General features: G+C 47.7%; 1 protein-coding gene and 1 long non-coding RNA gene across 2 annotated transcripts; both read left to right on the top strand.

Moving 5' to 3' along the window:
• Positions 1-799: 799 nt before the first annotated feature.
• On the top strand, positions 800-17,175 carry LOC141276322 (uncharacterized). Its single transcript, XR_012325661.1, has 2 exons — positions 800-1,287; positions 16,283-17,175. It is a non-coding gene; the product is annotated as an uncharacterized lncRNA (long non-coding RNA).
• A 2,727-nt stretch (positions 17,176-19,902) lies between these two features.
• On the top strand, positions 19,903-21,542 carry LOC117307850 (histone deacetylase complex subunit SAP25-like). Its single transcript, XM_033838356.2, is given in 3 exon segments — positions 19,903-20,038; positions 20,041-20,319; positions 20,322-21,542. Coding segments are annotated over 3 exon segments (849 nt in total). The 3' UTR covers positions 20,756-21,542.
• Positions 21,543-22,637: the final 1,095 nt, after the last annotated feature.

The raw sequence follows: 22,637 nt of genomic DNA, 5'->3' as shown, positions 1-22,637 counted from the left end.
AACCTTTCCTTCCCTGTCACACTGCCTTCCCTCAGGTTTTGGAAGGTCCCTGTGGCCTTTCACCACAGGGCCTTTGCACATGCTGCTCCTCTCCCTGGAAAGCTCCCCTGCCTCCTCCCCCATTCTTTAGGGAATTGCTAAGTTTGGAAAGCACCCGGAATTACTTGAGGAAGACTCTGTAGCAGATACATTTGAATTTGCCATACACTTCACTCACAGACAGAGGCCAAGTCTGTGGTTTTCTCTCTGTGGTGCCATGTCGTCATTGGTAAAATGTGGGTCTTGCTGAGTGATAAAGGGGAAAGGAGTGGAGCACGAAGGAGATGTGAGCCTGGAGGCCCCTCACTGTGCGAGGCACAGAGTAGGTGCCCAAATTTATTGCTGAATAACCGACCAGTCAGGCCCAGCCAACGGGGCCTATTTAACGTCCACAATTGCCCTGCAGTCAATGAATTTGCCTTTGACTGGGCTGAGCCAGACAACCTTGAGGTCAGAGCATATGTTGGAGACTACGCATCTCAGGGCACAAGGGGTTATACCTGTCCTTGCTCAAAAATTACAGGAAGTTGCTAAATGGGCCAAAAGAAGAACCAGCACACTTGTTGCTCTGTCTCTCTGCCCCACCTCCAGCTGTTGCCTCATGGAAGGTCAAAACAAGTAAGATAAAAGCTGACTCACAGCTCCAAAGAGAAAGGAGTGAGAAATGTGACCCACCCTCGGCTCTGCCCCACCCAGCCCCGTCTCTCCCCACGATGTGGCCCCGGGGAGGCCCGACCCAGGACGGGCGACCCCTGAGGCCAGCGCCCCAGCCTGTGCCAGGGTCCCCCTGGTTTCCATTTTTATACTCTTTACCGATCTCTCATGAGATCCAAACCTGGTTTCATTTCTTGATAGTGGGTCTGGTTGTTTTCATCTTCTCTGACAAAAAGTTGGGTGTTACGTCAGGGAGGGTTGGAAACCCACAATCCTCCAAGCCCTGCTCTCAGCCCACTGGCTTCTCAGAGGAGGTGCAGTGGCATTTTTCCTTGGAAGCCAGGCCCAGCTCCCCAGCACCTCGCTCCCTCCCATCTGATCTTGGTGAGGCAGCGGTGTGGCTGGCAGCCTTCTCCCACACCCCAGCCCCAGGAGGCCCAGCCCGGCCAGGAGTCTCTCCGGGGCCCTGGAGGCTGAGTGGAAGCCCTCAGGCAGGCCGTTGGACCAGAGGAGGCTGATTCTCCAGAACCAAGACACATCCTTAGACGTAAAACACATCTTTTCTGGAACCTGACACAGGGCCTTTGCCCAGAGGTGATTTTATTTATTCTTTTTTTTTGGCTGCGTTGGGTCTTTGTTGCTGTGCGCGGGCTTTCTCTAGTTATGGCAAGCGGGGGCTACTCTTCATTGTGGTGCACAGACTTCTCACTGCGGTGGCTTCTCTTGTTGCGGAGCACGGGCTCTAGGCACGTGGGCTCAGTAGTCACAGGCTTAGTTGCTCCACGGCATGTGGGATCTTCCCGGACCAGGGCTTGAACCCGTGTCCCCTGCATTGGCAGGCAGATTCTTAACCACTGCACCACCAGGGAAGCCCCCAGAGGTGATTTTAGATCATTATTTGTTGCATTCTTTCCAGGATTATTTGTGTGAATGAATGAATGACATTGACACTGTCAGGAACCTTCAAAACCTATACATTTCTGGGTTAAGAAAACCCTTTACCAGCCTCTTTCCTTTTTCCCAGAGACACCATCTCACCCCACCAGTGCACGACCGTTGCAGACCCCCTTCTCCTCCAGGTTCAGAGGCTCCCAGAGAGTAAGACGGCATGATTCCTCCTTTCCTCATGGGCGACCGTTGCCTCTTCCCCACACCTCACTCCCACTCTGCTCTGTCTCTGTCACTGTGCTCCAGGTAGAACACACCTAGACAGAGAGCCCTCCCCCAGACCAACCTATGTGAAATTGTCTGAGGATAGAAAGTGCTAGAATACGAAACACACACACACACACACACACACACACACACACACACACACACACACTGAAGAAGCACAAACTGGGCAAAAATATAGGAATTCAATTTCACTGATTTTTGTTTTTAATTACGGGATTTCCCAGTGTCTCAAAAGAAAATTACAACCCCCCAGACAAGCATATATAAGTAAACAACATAAGGACACTGGCAACAAGCCCACTGTGGGTGGGAAATCACCAACAAGGGGAACTCTGCTCCCCTCTAAGAGTTCTGTAATTGTTCCAGAGGCGCCATTCCTGCTCCTTCAACCATAGTGTAAGTTGACTAAGATGCTGTCGAAAGAGCGCAGGGCCAAAAGGCAGGAAACTTGAGTTCCAAAACCACGACGGCCCCTAAGTAGCTGTATAACCTTGGCCGAGCTCCTTAGTATCTCTGAGCTGTCCTCTTTCCATCTGTTAAATGAAGGCTGGCCTTTAGAACTTTTCTTGTACTCACAGTGCCTGGCCCAGTACCGCCTAGGAAGAGCTTAGTCAGTATAACTGGAAAGAAATGGCCCAACATGATTTTTGTATCCATGATCCCAAACCTGACTTAAGATTTGGATAAATAAGGTACCATTTCACAACAAGTTCATCAGGAAAGTGGGATAGAATGCATCTTTGGAGGATCATAAGGTCTTAGAGATTCTCTCTTTTTCAACAACCAATTTTTCAGCCCATGGGGTGAAGGGGAGAGAGGTTGAAATTAGTAGGAGTAAGTCTGTGGGGGCAGTGGAGGGACCTATGTGACAGAATCACTAAGGGGAGGCTTGCTTGTGTCACTGCACCGTTGCAGGCTGGCTCATACCTGTCTCTAGATGGTAAGGCCCAGATGTGGATCCCTGCCTTTGGGGGGTGCATGGTGATAATGGCATGTGCCTACCCATTGCCTGGATGCAAACCCAGATGTCACCCCGAGCCCGGCCCAAGGAGGAAGCGGGTGAGGTACCCTGGACCACCTGTGCAGGAACATGAGTGGAGAAAGGAGGACAGCCCTCTGCAGGATGGGTGTGCAGGCAGGGTCCTGGGCCTACTGTCCAGGCAGAGACCCCAGAACTCTGAGAGATGCTTACTGTTGCCCCCAGAGAACCCTCGTCCCCAGGAGTTCCTATGCATTTCCCAATACCCTCTCCCCAGCTGCTCAGGACTCTGGGGGACATGAGAACCTGGGAGTCTCCTCGGGGAGGGTTTTCCCAGACTGGTTCTCAGAATGATCACACACGCATCCCAGGACGTTTGCCTTCAGGTTCCCTCTGGCCCAGAAGGGACACAACCCAGTGGGCTAGAAAGCTCAGCGTCAGGGCCAGGCCAGTTCTGCCCCTCCCCCACCATTTGGCTAAAAGAAAGCTACCTGGTCTCTGTTTCCTCTCATATAAAATGAAAAATAGGACCAACCTGACAAGCATTAATGCAAATTAAATGAGATAATGTACTGAGAGCACTGGCAACCCAGAGCTAGCTCATACTTACCGTGAAGATTACACACAGCTACAGACCCCTCACAGGTCAGACAAGCAGCAGGCCTCGGTAACATTCTGTCGGCCACGCTTCTAAAGGGCTCCTGGCCAGGTCATGTGATTGTGACTGGGAAAGGCCAGGCACATCAAAATGAAAGAAAACCTCGTCCCCCCCCAGGACTGGCAGACTCTAGGATGGAGAGCACCCATGGCTGCTCTAGAGGTTATGAAACCCACCCCTCATTGCACAGCTAAGGAAACCATCTCAGAGAAAATGGGTAACGTGCCAGAGGCCACACTGCGAGTTTGTGACAGTATTTGGAAAAGAGGACATATCTTCCAATGTCTTCTAGGCGTGGCCAGGTTACTTTCTCAGATATTAACTTGTGTTTAGATGGTTGCATTCTTCTTCTCCCTTCCCATTCCAAGGTCTTAGATCTGTCCTCTTTGAGCTTCAGGACCAGACGGAATCTGACCTTGGGCACAGAAGCCTGACTGTGGTCTGGAGCAGAGTCAGAGCCTCACAGGGCACCAGGGCCCATGCGAGTGGACAGCCCATAGAAGGCCCCTTTCCCAGGCAACAGCATGAGCCTCCTGGATTCCAGGGTGACCCTTACCGGGAAGGGGCCTATAGTGACCAAGATGGAATTTCCTCCCTGTCAGACCAGATGGGAGCTCAGGGTCGGAACTAAGTTGATCTCAGGAGGGTGGTGGACTGAGATTCATACTGTCTACACAAGGCACTTCTCAGTCCCCTTCACAACATGGTTCCCTCTGACCATATCACCCATTTGTACAGCGCTTGACAAAGTGCCTTCATTCGGTCCCTGAGATTTCTCCCATTAACCAGGTGAAAAAACTAGAGCTCAGTAAATGGAAGGGATTTGCTCAAATTCACATAAGTAGTAAGAGAAGTAAGACGAAAGAAGTAAGAGTAGTAAGAGTAGTAAGAGAAGTAGGACGAAAGCACAATTCTTCTGACTCCAAGACAGTGCTCTTGACAACACGTCACTGCCCACCCTGTACTGCTCTTTGTACACAGCTGGCTTCCTGGCCGCCAGCTGAGCCCACTCTCAGAGAACACACCTCACTGTCACCTGGGTTCCACGACCTGGGGCAGGCCTCTGTAGGAGAAACAAATCCTGCAGGGAGCATGTGGGCAGGCCAACCCTTCCCCGGGGCCCCTACCCTGGTGACTTTGCAGGATGCAGTGATGGCTTTCTAGAAACTCACCTGACACTGGTAGTATGTCAGCTTGGATGGAAGCTAAAGGCCTAGACATGGACAAAAACCCCTATAGATGATTGGGAAACCAAAAACAAAAGTACAGCTGGCCACCAAATATGAAAAAATCTGTACACCCAGAAGCAATTAAGAAATGCCTATTAGGGGAATTCCCTGGTGGTCCAGTGGTTAGGACTCCGCGCTTTCATTGCCGAGGGCCTGGGTTCAGTCCCTGGTGGGGGAACTAAGATCCCAAGCCGTGCGGTGTGGCCAAAAAAAAAAAAACAAAGCCTGTTAAATTCACATTACTGTTTTTGCTGTTATGTCTATTAGGTTGGCAACGTTTTTTTCCTCCTATACTATTGATGAGAATATAAATTGATGCAACTTTTTTACACACACACACACACACACACACTCAAAAGTCTTAAAAGTATTCACTTCCTAAATACAACATGGTATCTTGAATTTTCCACGGAATGGAAAAAAAACATTAGGAAGAAAACTGGTGAAAAAGCCAAATAAAATCTGGAGTTTAGTGAATAGTAGCACACCAATGTTACTCGATGAGCTTTGACAAATATAATCTGGCTGGGTAAGATATTGATATTAGAGGAAGCTGGGTGAAGGGTATATGGGAACTCGCTGTACTATCTTTGCAACTTTTCTGCAAATCTAAAATTATTTCAGAATGAAAGCTTTATTTTTTTAAATGCTCACATTCTTTTACCCAGAATTTCACTTCTAAGGTTTTATCTCAAACTTATCAGAGATACGGATGGACACTTACATACAAGGATATTGCCCCACTTGTGATAATCATAGAAATGTGGAAATGAGTATGTCCAAGAATAGCATGTTGTTAGAAGTTATAATAAGGTATATATAACATATATATATAACTTACATATACATATAACATATATATATATATATAAGTTGTTATAAGTTATGGTGCATCCAATGATGATAGAATGTGGTCAGAAAGAATCACACTATAATAATATTTATTGGCACTGAAAATGCTTACAATAAAGGTAAAGTGAAAGAATTAGGATACAAAACTGTATATATTTTAAGCACAATATAATTCTTTAAATGATGTACATAAGCAAATACACCAATACATTGAAGGTAGTTATTAATGGGTCATATAATTAGAGTGAATCTAAGTTTCTTCTTAATACATTTATGCATATTATAAATTTTCTACAATGAACGTATATGATGTTTAGAATCAGGAAAGAAGCTATCAAAAATCCCCAACCCATGGCAGTTCCTCAAAAATTTAAACACAGAATTACCATATGACCCAGCAACTCTGTGAGGTGTATACTCAAGAGAATTGAAAACATGTCCACACACAAAAAAAACTTGTACGTGAATGTTCACAGCAATATTATTTATAATAGCCAAAAAAAGAAAGCAATCCACATATCCACCAGGACAAATGCAATGTGGTATATCCACCCAATGGAATATTTTTCAACGATAATCAGGAATGAGGTACTGACACGTGCTATAACATGGATGAACCTTGAAAACATTATGTTAAGTGAAAGGCACCAGACACAAAATGACACTGATTGTATGATTCTGTTCACATGAAATGTCCAGAATAAGTAAATCCATAGCGACAGAAAGTAGATCAGTGGTTGCCAGTAGGGCGTAGGGAGTGACTGCTAACGGGTTGGGGTGATGAAAACGTTTTGGAATTAAATAGTGATGATGGTTCTGCTACCTTATGAATATACTAAAAACCACTGAATTATACACTTTAAAGGGTAAAGTTTGTGGTTTGTGGATTATCTAAAAAAAAAAAAAGAGAGAGAGAGAAAGAAAAAAATTCCCCTACCCAAATGCCACATTTCACTGCTTCTCATCATTTCCCTTTAAAAATTTATTTTCTTTACTTCTATTTCTTTTATTTATTTATTTATTTATTTATTTTGCAGTACACAGGCCTCTCACTGTTGTGGTCTCTCCCGTTGCGGAGCACAGGCTCCGGACGCGCAGGCTCAGCGGCCATGGCTCACCGGCCCAGCCACTCCGCGGCACGTGGGATCTTCCCAGACCGGGGCACGAACCCGTGTCCCCTGCATCGGCAGGCGGACTCTCAACCACTGCGCCACCACGGAAGCCCTATTTTCTTTCATTTTAAAAGATGCTAGGCTGGTAGAGTCCAGCTGCCGCCACAAAGCCAGACCTTTGTAGGCAGGGGAGGCGGCCATCTGTTTATGGGGTGGATGGAAGGTGACTGTGACCTGAAATCGCTCCTCATCGGTTCCTTCCTTGCCACCGGTTAGTCCTCTTCACCTTCTTTCCCTCCCTCCCTCCCTCCCTTCCTCCTTCCCCCAGGCACTAGAGCTACACTGCCCAGGGGACCCCACAATGAGGAGCTCATCCTTAGAGTTACCCTTTGCAATTGACACTCTCTCTTAAATCTCCCATAGAAAACACAAGTTTTCTGGGATTTTAAATGTAACACCTGTGTGGGAATTAACTGATCTGAGCCTCCCGACATACCACTGGCTGAAAGGGAAGGCCACACAGGAAACTTGCCAAGGGCAAAGGGAAGGGGAAGGTTCCCAGCAAGCTGTGCCTCCTGGGATGGACAAGTGTTGGTGGGGTGCCAGGGCACTGGCGCTAGGAACCTTGGAGGAGGGAGGGAGGACAAGGGCATCAAGGCAAATACACTGACTTCCCGGTCCTGAGGAGGTAGGTCCGCTTCTCAGCCTACTCGGGCCTGAGGCCCCTTACTGTGACCTCTCAGGCTTGGAGGCCTTTTAGATGTCCTGAGCGGATGATGTTGCTGCCTAGAAGAGCGGGAGCAGAAAAGGGGAGAGAAGAGGAACAGAACGGGCTGGCAAAGCTCGCGATGGGTCCCTCCCCCAAACCCTTCCCCCCACAGCCCTGTGGAGGACTCGGCACTTAAGGACGCTCGGCAATGTCAGTACTTGTGTCCTCAGTCCGTGTCAGTTGAGCCTCTTGTTCTGCTGGAAACCCAAGGTCTCTGGTAGCCTTCCTAAGAACACGGGACGGGGCCAAGTATAAAGTAAAAAGAAGATTCAGTTTCGAAAAAGTATACTTGAAAATTTACCCAGTGGGCTACCCGATCACCAGGTTTCAGGTAGAAGGTGGGAGTGGAGGGGAAACTCATATGTCAGGGTCAACAGTTCTGCCCGTCTAGCCATCTCCCCCTCCCTTCTTCTGGATACAGCGTCTCACTTTTCTGAGGGAGACCTCCATCTCCCTCAATTCCCAGTGGGACTGTCAGCACAGTATCCAAACCTGCCCATGAGACTCTGTCTGGAGATCACACAAGGAGGCTGGCACTACTTCTGTCCAAAGGCAGCCTTCCTGTTCCTGAGAGTCTAGGTCCAATTTTCCTGGACTTCCTGAGGCCTCCAGGTCAACCCTTTCTTCAAGGTGGTGAGCTAGGATTCTGCTAATAAATGACCTCTTTTGGCTTGTATCAGCTGGACCTACACTGATAAGGTATGCCAAACATGATGCAATGGTACTAAAAATTCCCATTATTTACTGATTATCTACCATGTGCCAGGAACAGTGAGGGGGCCTGTCACATGTATTATCTAACTCTCTTTCCATAGAAGCAGAAACCAGGACTCAGCGGATTAATACCATGTCTACAGTTCCATAATTAAAGGAGATGGAAAGGGGATTCAGGTCCAGTTTGATCTAGCTTCCGAGTCTAGGCACAGTCTCTTGTTCTCTCGCTCTCCTTTCTTCCTTCCTTCCCTCTCTGTCTCTTTTAGACTTGGACCTTGGGGCAGAGAGCTGAGTTAACCAAACTCCTCAGTTCCTGGCACTTGATCACCATTGGTCCACATAAAGTCCCTCTCTTGTTTCATTATCCAAGTTCTTCCCACCTCACCATACCACTTTCTCACTGCCCAGGATCATGGTTCGCAAGTGATAGGGTCTGGCCTCTCACTGACAAGCACTCCAGGTATTTGGGAGAATCTAGCCTCTGGGTTTCTTTATTTCCTTGAGAATCAAAATCCAGTTGGACCTGGGAAACTTTTCCTGTTGACTCTCCAGCACTCCCATCAATTGGCCAAACTATCAGCCTTATTATGGGCTCAGGCCTGGGCTGGACTGAGATGTGGAATTAGTAAGAAAGGGAATGACTGAGTCTCTACTCTCAAGGATTTTAAAGTTCATACATCCATCTAGTCAACAAATACATATGGAGCACAAACTTCATGTGCGAGTTCCAAGGACAGAAAGATGAATGCAACAGTTACTGCCCTCTGAGAGATAAGAGCCTCCTCCACTAGTAGGAGAAGAAAATTAAGCAACAAGACTTGTGTCACAAGTAGGAGAGATGCAGGAGAGGTGAACACGGAACCCAGGCCTGGGCATGGTGTGGCTCGTAACATAACCCCAGAAGTGATGAAGAAATAAGAAATATAAATCTATAAGTACATTTGTTTCTCCTTATCTGCCTCAGCATTGCACAATAATGGTGGGTGGATTTTTCATCAGACTTGGAGGGGAAGTGTGGGATGGCCAGACTTAAAATGTGGACTATGGGGCATGCAGTAAATTAGATGTGGGGAGCCCAGAGGACACCTCAGACAAGGAAGCAGTCATCCTAGACTAGATCTGTCTAGGAACCAAGGGAGGCCTGCCTGCCTGTCAAATGGGACACAGATGTCCCCATATGCAGATGCCTTCACTGGAGAAAAACAGTGTGTCTAATATGAATCCCAATCAAAAGACACAGTGCAGAAGGCTCTGCCCTGCAGGCAGGACCTCAGAGCTGGGCTGCTTCCCACACGGGATAGGTAGTAGTGGGGGCAGTTTAGCTAACAGTGCCCATTACAGGTCCCAGCACAGAGCAGGGCTCCAAAGCAAAGGTTTCTGATCATTGAGGAATGTTCCAATATTACAGCAGACCCCCAAATGGTGTGGGCTTCCTTGTGAGGTAGTAAGCTGCCTGCTATGAGAATTCTTCAGGCAGAGGCTGCAGACCCTAAACAAAAGTGTTTTTCAAACTCTTGGTGATCTATTACACATGCACACAAACATTAGGCAAAAAAACAAGTTTCACAGATGATACAGGTAAATGATACTTACTCTTTCTTCCATGTAGTATGCCCTAATATTTTTATTTGATTTCATTTTTAATAAATGCTTTTAACCACTAAAAACTGGTTTCACGAGCCACAAATGGGTCGAGACCCACAGTTTAAAAACACTCCTATGCTAGCCAGCATGTTCGATTCCCTGACCTCCACAGTACTACCATTTCTCTTGACACCAGTGAGCACCTGTAGATGACTTACCCCATCAAAAGGGTGATTCTCTTAGAGCCGAGCAGGGACTAGAAGGGGAAGGTTCTGCTGACAGGTACAAGGGCTCCCTGGTACAGCTGCCTAGAGACCAAAGCCGCCGATTCATCTGACCCAACAAATATTTATTGAGTACCTACTATGTGCTGGGCACTGTTCTAGTGTCTGTCCCATGAACAAGAGATTAAAAAGCCCTGGAACTTCCCTGGCAGTCCAGTGGTTAAGACTCTGCACTCCGAATGCAGGGGGCACGGGTTCAATCCTTGGTTGGGGAACTAAGATCCCACATCCCGGGCGGTGCAGCCAGAAAAAACAAAACAAACAAACAAAACAAACAAAAACCCCCTGCCACGATGGCAAGAACATAGGGAAACTGGAACCCTTGTACATTGCTGGTGGGAATATAAGATCGTGCATCCTTTGTGGAAAATGGTATGACGGTTCCTCAAAAAATTAAACATAGAATTACATGGCATATACCTACAATGGAATATCACTCAACCTTAAAAAGGAAGGAAATTCTGACACATGCTACCACATGGATGAACCTTGAAGACAATATGCTAAGTGAAATAAGCCAGACACAAAAAGACAAATATTGTATGATTCCACTTATGAGAACAGACCCAGAATAGGTCTACCTAGAATAGACAAATTCATAGAGATAGAGTAGGATGGTGGTTACCAGAATCTGGGGGAAGAGAAGAGAGGGAGTTATTGTTTAATGGGTAGAGAGATTCAGTTTGGGATAATAAAAAATTTCTGGAAAAAAATGGTTCTGAAGAACCTAGGGGCAGGACAGGAATAAAGATGCAGACGTAGGGAATGGACTTGAGGACACGGGGAGGGGGAAGGGTAAGCTGGGATGAAGTGAGAGAGTGGCATGGACATATATACACTACTGAACGTAAAATAGATAGCTAGTGGGAAGCAGCCGCATAGCACAGGGAGATCAGCTCGGTGTTTTGTGTCCACCTAGAGGGGTGGGATAGGGAGGGTGGGAGGGAGATGCAAGAGGGAAGAGATATGGGAACATATGTATATGTATAGCTGATTCACTTTGTTATAAAGCAGAAACTAACACACCATTGTAAAGCAATTATACTCCAATAAAGATGTTAAAAAAACAACAACAACAAAAGTTCTGGAAATGGATGGTGGTGATGGTTGCAGAACAATATGAATGTATTTAATGCCACTGAATTGTACACTCAAAAATGGTTAAAGTGGTCAATTTTGTGTTGTGTATCTTTTGCATAATTTTTTTAAAAACCTGCCACATGGAACTTAGGTTCTAGAGGCACAGTCTGGGGAAGAGCTCCTTAACAAAGAGTAGCGCTAACTCTCCCCACCTCAGAGCAGGGGAGTAAACTCAGAGTAAAACTACATCCGGGTTCTGCAGAGTAAACTACATCCGGGTTCTGCAGAATCTGGGTGGGGTGGTAGAAGGGGGTCAAGAGGCAGGAGGGCGGGCACAGGTTCCCACACATTCTCTTCACACAGAATATGTGTTTTCAATTTCAAGCAAGTTCAGATAAAACTCTGGGAAAAGGCCACCACATAGATTCATCAGTTGTAACAAACACATGGACCCAGCGGGGGGTGCTGACGCTGGGGGAGGCTGTGTGTGTGTGGAGGCGGGGGATACGTGGGAACCCTTCCTCTTAATTTTGTTGTGAACCTGAAACTGTTCTTCAAAAAAAAAGTCTTTAGGGGAAAAAAAAGGCCACCACTACTTAAAAACATGTTTTTTCCCTAAACCACTGCCTTCCTTTTTCAAAATGACCACTGGTTGAGAGATGTTTCCATGAAGAGTGAGCAGGCAGGGACCACTTTGCAAGACGGGGTCCCCTGAGCACTTCCCAGGCGGGCGCTGGCTTCGTGAGGGGGATCTCATGAGGAGGCAGGGATTCGGGGAGCAGGAGACAGGCCTGGAAGGGTAGGGCTCTCAGAGCCCTTCTGGCCCTTCCCCGGGGCTGGAGCAGTCAGCTATCAGACCTCTGGCTCCAACTCCTCCCGAGGGCTGGGCTCTCGGCTGAGTCACCTCTGGTGGGGTATGGAAATGGCACCCAATTTTGGCCTTGGAAATCTTCGGTCCAAGTCCTGGCCCTGCCCTTTACAAGACACTTAATGTCGCAGCCTGTTTACTTAGCTGTAAAATGGGGATGACTGACACCACCTGTCTCCCGGCATACGACGTGCCATGACTCTGCAGGAGGACACCCAGCACAGTGCCGGGCACAGAGGAGGCACTCAGGGAGCTTTAGCGTTTGGGGCCCTACAGCTCAGGAATAGGGTCTGCGGGCCCCAGCTGTGCCGGGGGGCCCTGTGGCACTCCTATACCCTTGGACCTGCCAAGCCAGCCTGGCCAGTCCTAGCACTTGGTGGGGTGCAGAAGGGGCACCTCGTGCATAGCCACCCCCAGAGCAAACAGCCAGGGAGAGCACTGGACTGACGAGACAGCAGCCCTGGGACGCCTGGAAATGCTGTGGAGCCAAGCCATGGTTTCAGGAGCTGGTCTCAGAGGAAGGAGGCCCTGGACTGCCACCCCGCCCCACAAGCCTTCCGCCAGTGGCCGTGCCCTGGGCTCCCCCAAACCCCATCCCCACATGCGACACTCCTCCACCTTCCACACTGGACTTTGACTTGTTGAAGGCAGGGAGCCAACCTGCTCATCTCTACTCCTCCAGCACTGTGTGATGAATCAGCGGAGGTGGCGGTGGTGGTGACAATGAGTGGATGACCATCACTGAAGCTATCTGGTACACAGCCCTTACCAAGGCTGTGGAATGGTTCTAAATGCCTCTCTTTAACTCAATTAAACTTCACAGAAGTCCTGGTAGGAGTGTACTATTGCCATGATCCATATTTTTAATGAAGGGACCAAGATGCAGAGAATAACTAGTCAAAGGTAACACACAAAGCGACCAAAGCAGGACTTGGACCCGGAGCCTCAGTTTGCCCTTGTACAGCTACTTACTCCAAAGTGCCTGGGCAAAGGTGCTCTCTGCGGACTCCTCGTCCATGGCAGAGGGAGCATCTTGGGAAGGAACTTTAGAATCCTCATGCCACCTCGCTAGGCATCCCCTCTGAGATGTCCCTGGCAGGGAGGCCATCCAAAGGCCATACAAACCCTCCATTGACAGGGAAGACACAGTGCGTCTTCCTCAAGCAGAACCTAGGCCTACTTCCCTCTAACTTGGGCCGCCCTCTGGACATACAGAATTTTCCCCTTTCACTCTCAGGAGACTCTTCGGGTATTTGGACTCACCTCTCTTCCCAAAGCTGATGGTCCTTGCCACATCACCCACTGCTCTGTCCCCAGACCCTCTCCAACCTGATGACCTGCCCTGAATGTTTCCTTCTTTGTTAGTCTCCAGAAGCCTGCACTCCACACTGGACATCCACGTGTCCCAAGGAGCAGGGAGTGGAAATGGGCTGCACCCCCTCCTTTGTTCTGGGTTGGCACCTCCGGTGTGTGCCTGGGCTCTCTTGAGCCCCACACTCCTGGTCCACAAGGAGCCTGTGGAAAACCAGCCCCTCAGGCCCCTCCACAAGCCCATCTCAGGCACCCCCATTACGCACTTGGATGATTAAATTTGTTGAACCCAAATATATTAAATTTTCCCTTATAAAATTTCCTCTTTTTCCACCCTGATAAGACTTTCAAATCCTGACTTTGTCACCCCAAAGCCATTTACTTGTCCCTCCCAGAGCTACGTCATCTTTAGCTTAGAGAAGCCTACCTAGTGGGTCTTTATTGATTTAAATGTTAAAAATTGCTGAAAAGGACAGGTTTCAGTTTCCTTATCTATGTTGAAATCTAGGACTAATAAATGGATCTGTCTCTAGTTAGGCCGCCTCTCCCTGGAAGCACTGATTCAGGGACGTGAGTCAGCCTAGATGGGAAATGTGACAGCGGTCTTTGCCCCTGGGAAGAGGGTTCCACTAACATCTCCTCTACTGTCGGGAGCCTCATTTCATTCCATATGATGTTACTTTTTCGCCTCAGTTTGGGGGCTATTCTCAAGGGAGGCAGAGTTGGAAGCAAATGGGAATTGGGCCCCCTTTTTTTCTCTCTGACATGAATAGTCTGTGCTTCCCCCCAGCAGAAGGCCTGTCTGCCTTGTTCCTCCTCTTGACTTCAATAAGGAAGCAGACAAGCAACCTTTGTGCTGGTTGGGATTCCTTTACAATCTCTTCTAATTCTGGACTTTGCTCCTTCTGGACGTTCTGACATGGGTGTATCACACACCAGGTAGCCCGTGTACATGTGAGAAAACAGTAGGTTCATTGAAAATCTAAGCTCGTTGGTCTTCTTTTGCTGATGCCCTTTCTTCTCCCTGTTAAAATCATTTCTGATTTCATCATCAGAATCTAATTTCCACTAGTTAGAGTGCTTAAGCTCGAGTGGTTTTTCTCTACCCTTCACATTATATTCCTACCAAAAAAAAAAAGAATTCCATTAGGCAGCTTCTCAGAACCACCACACCAAGCCCCAATTCATTTCTGGCCAAAGCCCCTGAAATCTTTTTTTTTTAATTAACTTATTTTTATTTTTGGATGCGTCGGGTCTTCGTTGCTGCGCACGGGTTTTCTCTAGCTGTGGCAAGCGGGGGCTACTCTTCGTTGCGGTGCACTGGCTTCTCATTGCGGTGGCTTCTCTTCTTGAGGAGCACGGGCTCTAGGCGCACAGGCTCAGTAGTTGTGGCTCATGGGCTATAGAGCACAGGCTCAGTAGTTGTGGCACACGAGCCTACTTGCTCCGTGGAATGTGGGATCTTCCCAGACCAGGGCCCAAACCCATGTCTCCTGCACTGGCAGGCGGATTCTTAACCACTGCGCCACCACCGGAGTCCCGCAAACCCCTGAGATCTTTTCAGAGACTTTTGGTATTGTTACTTTAGTTTATTGTTGTCATTCTCCCCCGGGGAGAAATTTCATCGTTTTGTAGTCACAGGGCATTTGGAAATATCAGTACTAGAATTGTAATGTATTATGCACGCACACTATGTAGCAATCTACTGTTAAGACAGAAACCTCCTGGTGGTGTGACACACCACCAACCCCACTGCCTTCTACTTAAAGGTTGCTTTCTCAGACGATATGGAATAAATGATCTTTGTCTCAGAAACAGCTGGCTTTTCTTTGAGGTCCCCTTACTTATTGGAGCACCCCTGCAGTCACTCAGGGTAACTCACAGAAGCAGATCTGGGGATCAGGTGGCCAGTGAGCCGCGAGGGGACAGGCTATGGAAGAAACAGAGGCCTGGCTCTGTCTCAGTGAGTGGGCTGTCCTCAAGTAGTGAAAGCAGTGAAAAGGGTGGAACTTGGCTTCCAAGCCTGCCCCCCACTCCTCCCTAAAAGCTCACCACAGTCCAAATCCCAGTGGTTTTGTCCTGCTCTCTGGTCATTTAGGCCACCCCATCCTCAGGTGGGGTCCAGATCAGAGTTCTCTCTCTACATCTACCTTCAGAATATCCGGAAGCCACTATCAAGAAGCTTTCAGATTGGAAAGAATTTATTCACAAATTCACACAGGTGAACAACGGAACCCAACAGTAACAGTAATGGAGGGGTTTCAGGCTATGAGGCTGACTAGGGCTGGGTGGGGAGGACTTGCCCGTGAACCTGAGATTACAGCATGCCTCAAACCCATGACTAGTCCTAATCAGGGGCAGTTCAACAGCACCTAATTTATGCAGAATCACTGAGGTTCTCATGAATACTTTTCCTGAAAAGTGAAACTTCAATGCCCAAACACTTTAAAGTGAAATCTTGCTAAAATGTGGTCCACTGCTCTCTAATGCTTTAAAAAATGTCCTTTCCCCACATAAGTGGTCATTAGGAACATTCCCTAAGGAACTAGATAATAACATGATTGTGTCCCCTTCTTACTGTTTCTCTATCCTTCCCCATGGCTTTTACTTTCCTGTTATCTACATGTCTCTCTCTGGAAAAGACCTACCACCACCCTTCCAGGCAATTTTCTTCTGCAGTGGGTTGAGACATCAGATAGCCACTTTTCTTAGAAAAGTGTACTAAGTAAATGTCAACAGGCTTTGAGGATCTCAGAGGGATAAATGCAGGGGTTTTGAGGTAGCTATTTCTGTGGGTTCGGTTTTCAGTAACTTCCAGTTCCAAAGGGAGATGGGGCTCAAGACTCACTGCCCCCTGGAATGTTCCTTACGTATATTTATCATCCATCCTCTAACCAGGAAGATGTTTCTGTCACTGTTACGCTGCAGGCAAGAGCTCCCTGTTTTGCTTTTATTCTATTTGTTATCCATTAGCCCTCCCAGGTGAGCAGCACCAGTGAGCCCCACGGGGCCCGGAAGCTTTGTCTCCATGAGGAGCCTCATCAAATGGGATGAGGTATACAGCCTTGTGACACTTCACACTGAGCCAGCATCTTTCTGAGGGGTGTATGGAGTGCTTTATAGACTTCAACCTCCTTCCACAGCACGGAGAAAGCATCTGTGGCCACTTCATGGCACAACCAACTGGGGCCCTGAAAGGAGACTCCACGGAGAAAGCAGAGCACCACCAGGTGGACCACACCGCTGCCAGTGCCATCATCTGCAAGCTCTTCGAGGCACCCAAAGGGCAACATCGGCACAGGGCCCCTTGGCTGTGTTCAGAGTTGTTCTGAGCAGTAATGATCTCACTCTGCATTTTTCACCCTGTGGGTTGTGACCCATTACTGGGCTGTGAAATCAGTTCAATGGGTTATAACCAGCATTTTCCTTTAAAAAATAAATAGAACAGAAAATATCCAAATGCATCACACGTAGTGAGTGTTATTTTTACAAAATTTTTGTTTCAGTTTTATATATCTGTATGTAGGTGTGTGCGGTAGTTGGGACATAAGAGATATTTTTCACTGGAAGTTTGAAATGCAGAGACCTAATGCACATCCATCCTGCAGCTACATCTTCCTGAGATCCATCCCTGCCACCTCCACCCTCAACTGGGAAGCCAAATGGAATCTGTTCAGAGCCCTAAAACTGGCCTCACCTGGAAGGGACAGGAGTCGGGGAAGTCTTCTTGGAGGAAGTAGGGTTTACCAAGGCACGAGCAGGAATAGAGAGAGGGGGTGGCAGGGCAGAAGGATGGGACGTTCTAGAATGAGCAAATGAATAATTCATTCCAGGATCGCCTTCCCTCAGGAATGCAACATCTTCCATTATTTCTATTATACCTGTAGTTCTAAATGCAAATGCCTCTGGGAGAGTAGTGGAATGGCTTAATCTCTTACCAAAGGGTAACTGGTTGATATCAAGGGCCTGAAGAAAGCCAGAGTCTAAGAAACCATCAGTGGCAGAGTATGTGTGAAGCATGAGGGTGAACGGACGTCGGAAGATAAGACACTGCCCCCAACTGAATGTGCTGTCGGAGGATACTGATGGAGGATTAAGCTCTTCCGTCTGCAGATGTGGAAACCCTTGAGACCTGTGAGGAAAGGAAGTGACCCGTAGTTATTATTCATCTTCAAGTGAGAAGACTGATTTTATTCCCCAACAGTCCTCAGCAAGGGGGCTATTAATAATGAGAAATAAGTGCTTCTCTGTCTCTAAGGAGGGAGGAAGTAGTGGACGCAGGCCTTCCCAGAGGTGGATGCTTGTGAACTTGGCCCTCTCCTGCCTTCTACACTCACTCTACGACTAGACCCGTGGCTTACCTACCTCCTTCACAGTGATGACTCCCTGAAAATCACCAAAGGCTCAGGCCTACAGATCCAAATACTAACTTGGTGCTTCCACCAGAAGCCTCCACTCAATAGTCCCAAGGACAATTATAACAATCTCTGGCCCACTGCCCACCCCGCCTTCCGATAGTCTCAATTCTGGCTCATCCTCCACCTACTCAAGCCGCCATTCAGGTCAGCACCCCGTGAGTCACCCCAGACTCCTCCCCCTCCCTCCTTGCTCCCCACCCAAGGTCATCATCTTGGCCACCTCTCCACTCTGCCTTGAATCTGCACAGCTCAATCCTCCAGCCCTCACTAGCGCAGGGGCCACCCACTGATCTTCCTGCAGCCTGTCATGGCCACCTCCAGCCCAGTGGTTCTTAACCAAGATAAGCAACACGATGACTTGGGGAGGTGTTTAAAATCTAGATTCTGACTCAGTACATCTGGCCAGGTTGAGAATGTATATTTTGCAAAAGTGCCCCAGGTGATTCTGATGTGTGCCCTTCATTAAGAACTACTGCCTCCTCCTCCTCATTATTAATAACAACAAAAACAACAATTAACATTTTTTGTGCACTTACATGTACTTCCTTGTGTAATCTTCATGACAACCTTGTGAGGTAAGAGCTATCACCTACTCCCTTTTTACAACTGTTGAAACTGAGGCACAAAAGTCCCATGGCTAGGAAGGGGGAGGACCAAAACATGACCCATCACTCCTAACCATTCTGCTCTCCACATACCGTATAGACTTGATATGTGGCTCCCTCCTTAACACTCTTTAAAGGCAGTTCTAGAAAAAGATGGCAACTTGGGGACACACTCATGACTTCCCTCTCTACCCAACCTCCCACCAACAGCTTCTTAACTCTAAAACACCTATCTTGATCAGGGTGGTGGATCCACAGTGTACACATATATAAAAACTCACTGAGATGTATGCTTAGGATTTGTGACTTTATGGTATGTTCATGACTCCTCAATAAAAAAGACCCTGAAAAAGTCACTTAAATAAGAAAAAGCCTAGCAAATGAGAAATAGGGAAAAACTTACATGCACAGAAGAAACTAGGAAGAAGCCATCACAATGCTGCCAATTATGAATTCTCTAGAAGAAACACATTTAAGAACAGATTAAGAAAAGATCCCCAGGGACTTCCCTGGTGTTCCAGCGGTTAAGACTCCACGCTCCCGATGCAGGGGGCCCGGGTTCGATCCCTGGTCAGGGAACTAGATCCCGCATGCATGCTGCAACTGCTGCAAATTTATTTGGGCAGCCAAATAAATAAATATTGGAAAAAAAAAAAAAGAAAAGAAAAGATCCTCAGAGCTAACCTACGGAAAATCATTAGAGGACACCAGGCTTGGAGAGCACACTGAGGGCACAGGCTAGAGACAGGATTGCCTGCAAGATGGAGAATAAAACCCCAGTATAGGCTGGCTTGGTTACAGTGGGGAGCATATGGCTGGGTGCTGTAACAGCCACAGCAGCAAGGACATAGGGGCTCTGAGGGTCCACAGGACTGTCTTTGGGCCAGAGACTGGGCGATGCCCCAAGTCAATGGCAGTGAGGGGCTTCTTCCTAAAGAGGCCCCATGTGATTTCTGTATCAAGAAGAAAGTCCAGGCTCACCAAACCCAGTTCCTGGTATATTTGGTGCTTATGAATACAAAGGGTCCCAATGGGGTCACCCGTGTTTCCAGCTCCCACTGTGCAGTCCAAGGGAGCAGGGCTTACAGTGATTTTGCAGTCCATCCTAAAAGAACAAAGGAAATTCTGAGGAAAAAAAGTGTGAAGTACACCTTACCCTAGCACCTATTAGATATATTTAAAGAGAATGTGATCAGAACGGCGCTGGTGCAGGAGCAGACAATTCAGTGGAACACACCAGAGAATCCTAGAGCAGACTCAGGTATATACATGGAAATATATTGTAAGACACAGGTGTTATTTCAGATCACAAGAGCAAGGACAGATGTTTTAATCATTAGTCACTTAGGGGAAAAAAAGTTAAATCTTTAACTCACAATCACCAAAATATGACAAATTCCATCCACATTTAAATGTAAAGCCTGTGAGGTGGGCCGCAACCTGGGCTCGCAGGGGCGCACAGGCCAGCACGGGCCGCTGAGGGAAGCTGGGCCCGAGTGGGAGCCGGGAGGGGCCTGGCAGGCGGGCCGGGCGGCGCAGGGCCCTGCCCTGCCTTCCCCCTGGATGTGGCATGTTGCCCTGGACCTCTCGGCGGTGGGGTGCCGGTGAAGAGCAGGTGCCAGGCCTGGGACTCTGGAGAGGAAGCCCTGGGGGAACCAAGAACACCCCACAGGACAGCCTTCAGCCCTGGTCCCGAAGGCCTTCCTGGACCGGAAAGGGCAGCTGCTGCCTTGGCCGCCCCCAGGCCTGGCTGCCGAGTGGTCCCCGGGAGCCCCAGTTCCCCACTCCCCACAGACGACCTGGGAGGTGGCCCCGTCAAAGATGACCCTGCTGGCATCCTGGGACCCCAACTATGAGGCGCAAGCGGGACCTCGGCTGGTGTGGGGACCCAGCTGTGGGTCAGGCACCTCCTTCTCAGGCTGGACCTCATGCCATCCCTCATTCTGGCCTCTGTACAAGGCAGCATCAGGCAGAGGCCTCAGGCCCATCTAGCAGGACATCAGAGTGGAGAGCAGGCACCCAGGGATGCAGGGTTCCCAGTGACACGCTGTGAAGACGTCTTTCTTTCTGACCCTCTGCTCCCCTGTGGGCAGCATGCTCCCCTGCACCTGTCTCAGGCCCCTCAGCAGGTGATGGGCTCTCTGAAACTGCTGCTCCCACCCCCAGTAATGTCCCCCTGGGTCCTCCCCATCCGATCCTCTGGCTGCTCCACCGCCTGGCTCAGTGGGCCTGAGCTGATAGCCCTCACTGGCCTCCTGCAGATGAGCCAGGGGGAGCCAAGATCCAGCTCCCCGGGGGCTCCCATGCCCCCTGCTGGCCCCCCAGACCCTGTCTCTGACCACCCAGGTGCCAGTGGTGGCCAGAGCTGTTCTCACTGCACAGACCCATCTCTCCCATGGGCCCCAGACAACCAAGGTCCATAGCCCCTCTGGGGGCAGAGTGGGCCCCCTACTTCCCCAGGCAGGTTCTGTTGACAATAAAACAGTGTTGGTTTGCAAAAAAAAAAAAAAAAAAAAAATCCTAAAAAAACAGATGAAACAAAGTATTAAAAGAGAATTTATTTAAATCTATAATTCTGTAGCAGAGAAAGCCTCTCCGAGCTTGACACAGAGACAGAAGCAAGGCCAGGCCTACAGATTCAAACACCAAAGAGGGCTCTCTACCAGGAGGCTCCAACAACAATCCCTAGAGGAATTACAACAGTCTCTGCGCCGGACCCCTAGCCCCTTTCTTCCTGTATTCCCGATTCTGGTTCTTCCTCCACCTGCTCACTCTGCCATACAGGTCAGCACCCTGTGAGTCACCCCAGACTCCTCTCCCTCCTTCTTCACTCCCCCACTCAAGATCACCACATCTTGATCACCTCTACTCTGTCTTGAACTGCACAGCTCCATCCTCTCCAGCCTGGCCCTGACTGTGGGCCTCGTCTTGCCACCTTGGTACCAGTGCAGGGGCCACCAATGGGCCTCCCTGCTCCCAGTCATGGCCACTCCAGCCCAGTCGTTCGGAAAGCCTAGACAGACTACCTCGATTGCCTGGACATTTCACTTTTACAAATGCTTAAATAGTGAACAAAACTAAATGGCAAATGACAATCTAGGATAAAATATTTGTAATATAAAAAAGACAAAGAGTTAATAGACTGAATATTCATCAAGTACCCTTATCAATCAGTAAGACAAAAAGAATAAACTACACTAAATAATAATAATAAAATACTGCACAAATAAAACGAAAAAAGACTATTCCAATTGAAAACTAAGTACATAATCAAACAATTTGTCAAGAGAATTACCAATGACTAATTGGCCTATAAAAAAATAAAAGTCCAAGTGATAAAATAATAATAATAAAGAAAAATAAAGCAGTAACAACGAAACACTATTTTGCTTATCAAATTTGCAGTTAAAAATAATAATAATACCTAGTATTGGGAAGGATGTAGTGAAAGAGACACTCTCATAGGACTGGAGAGCCTAAGTTGATATATCCTTTCTGAAAAGCAATTGGGCAATATGTACCAAAACTGCCGAAAGTGCGCATATTCTTTGATTCTACTTAAAGACTATAACCTAAGCGTAAAAATAGGATGTGCACGGTGTCGGTATTATATATCGGCCACCACTGTCAGTAACCTAAAGGGGCAATAACAAGGGATTAGTTAAATCATGGTAGGTACACAGTGAAATACAAGAGACCTTTAGTTTACTGACAAGGAAAACTGTCCACAACTTATCGCTAAGTATAAAAAGCAAGACAAAGAGCAGTATGTACCACATGAGCATATGAACCCATTTATGGAATGAAATGTGTGGTTTATACCCATATATGTGCACAGAAAAAAGATCTTAAAGGATGTAACCAAAATAGTAACAACGTATATCTCTGACAAGTGTTAATATGATTTTCTTCTTTATTCTTCTTTGTGTTTCCTACTTCTTTTACAAGAAACATGCCAGTGTGATACAGACCTCTCTCCCTTCCGTCACCTGGTCCAGAATTCCCATTTGGCTCTGAGGGTCCACATCCCTTATATGTAATATACAGTTGGCCCTCCTTATCTGTGAATTAAACAAGCCAAGGACTGAAAATATTCAAGAAAAAAAAATTCCATAAAGTTCCAAAAAGCAAAACTTGAAATTGCCCCCTCACTAGCCACTATTTACATAGCATTTACACTGTATTTACAGCTATTTAAATAGCCTTTACATTGTATTAGCTATTATAAGTACTCTAGAGATGATTTAAAGTATACTGGAATTCCCTGGTGGTCCAGTGGTTAGGACTCGGAACTTTCACTGCCAT

The sequence above is a fragment of the Tursiops truncatus genome, chromosome 14 (genome assembly GCF_011762595.2).
Source record: "Tursiops truncatus isolate mTurTru1 chromosome 14, mTurTru1.mat.Y, whole genome shotgun sequence".
NCBI lineage: Eukaryota > Metazoa > Chordata > Mammalia > Artiodactyla > Delphinidae > Tursiops > Tursiops truncatus.
Note: the sequence above shows the minus strand (reverse complement) of the source record. Positions and strands in the feature narration are given on the sequence as shown.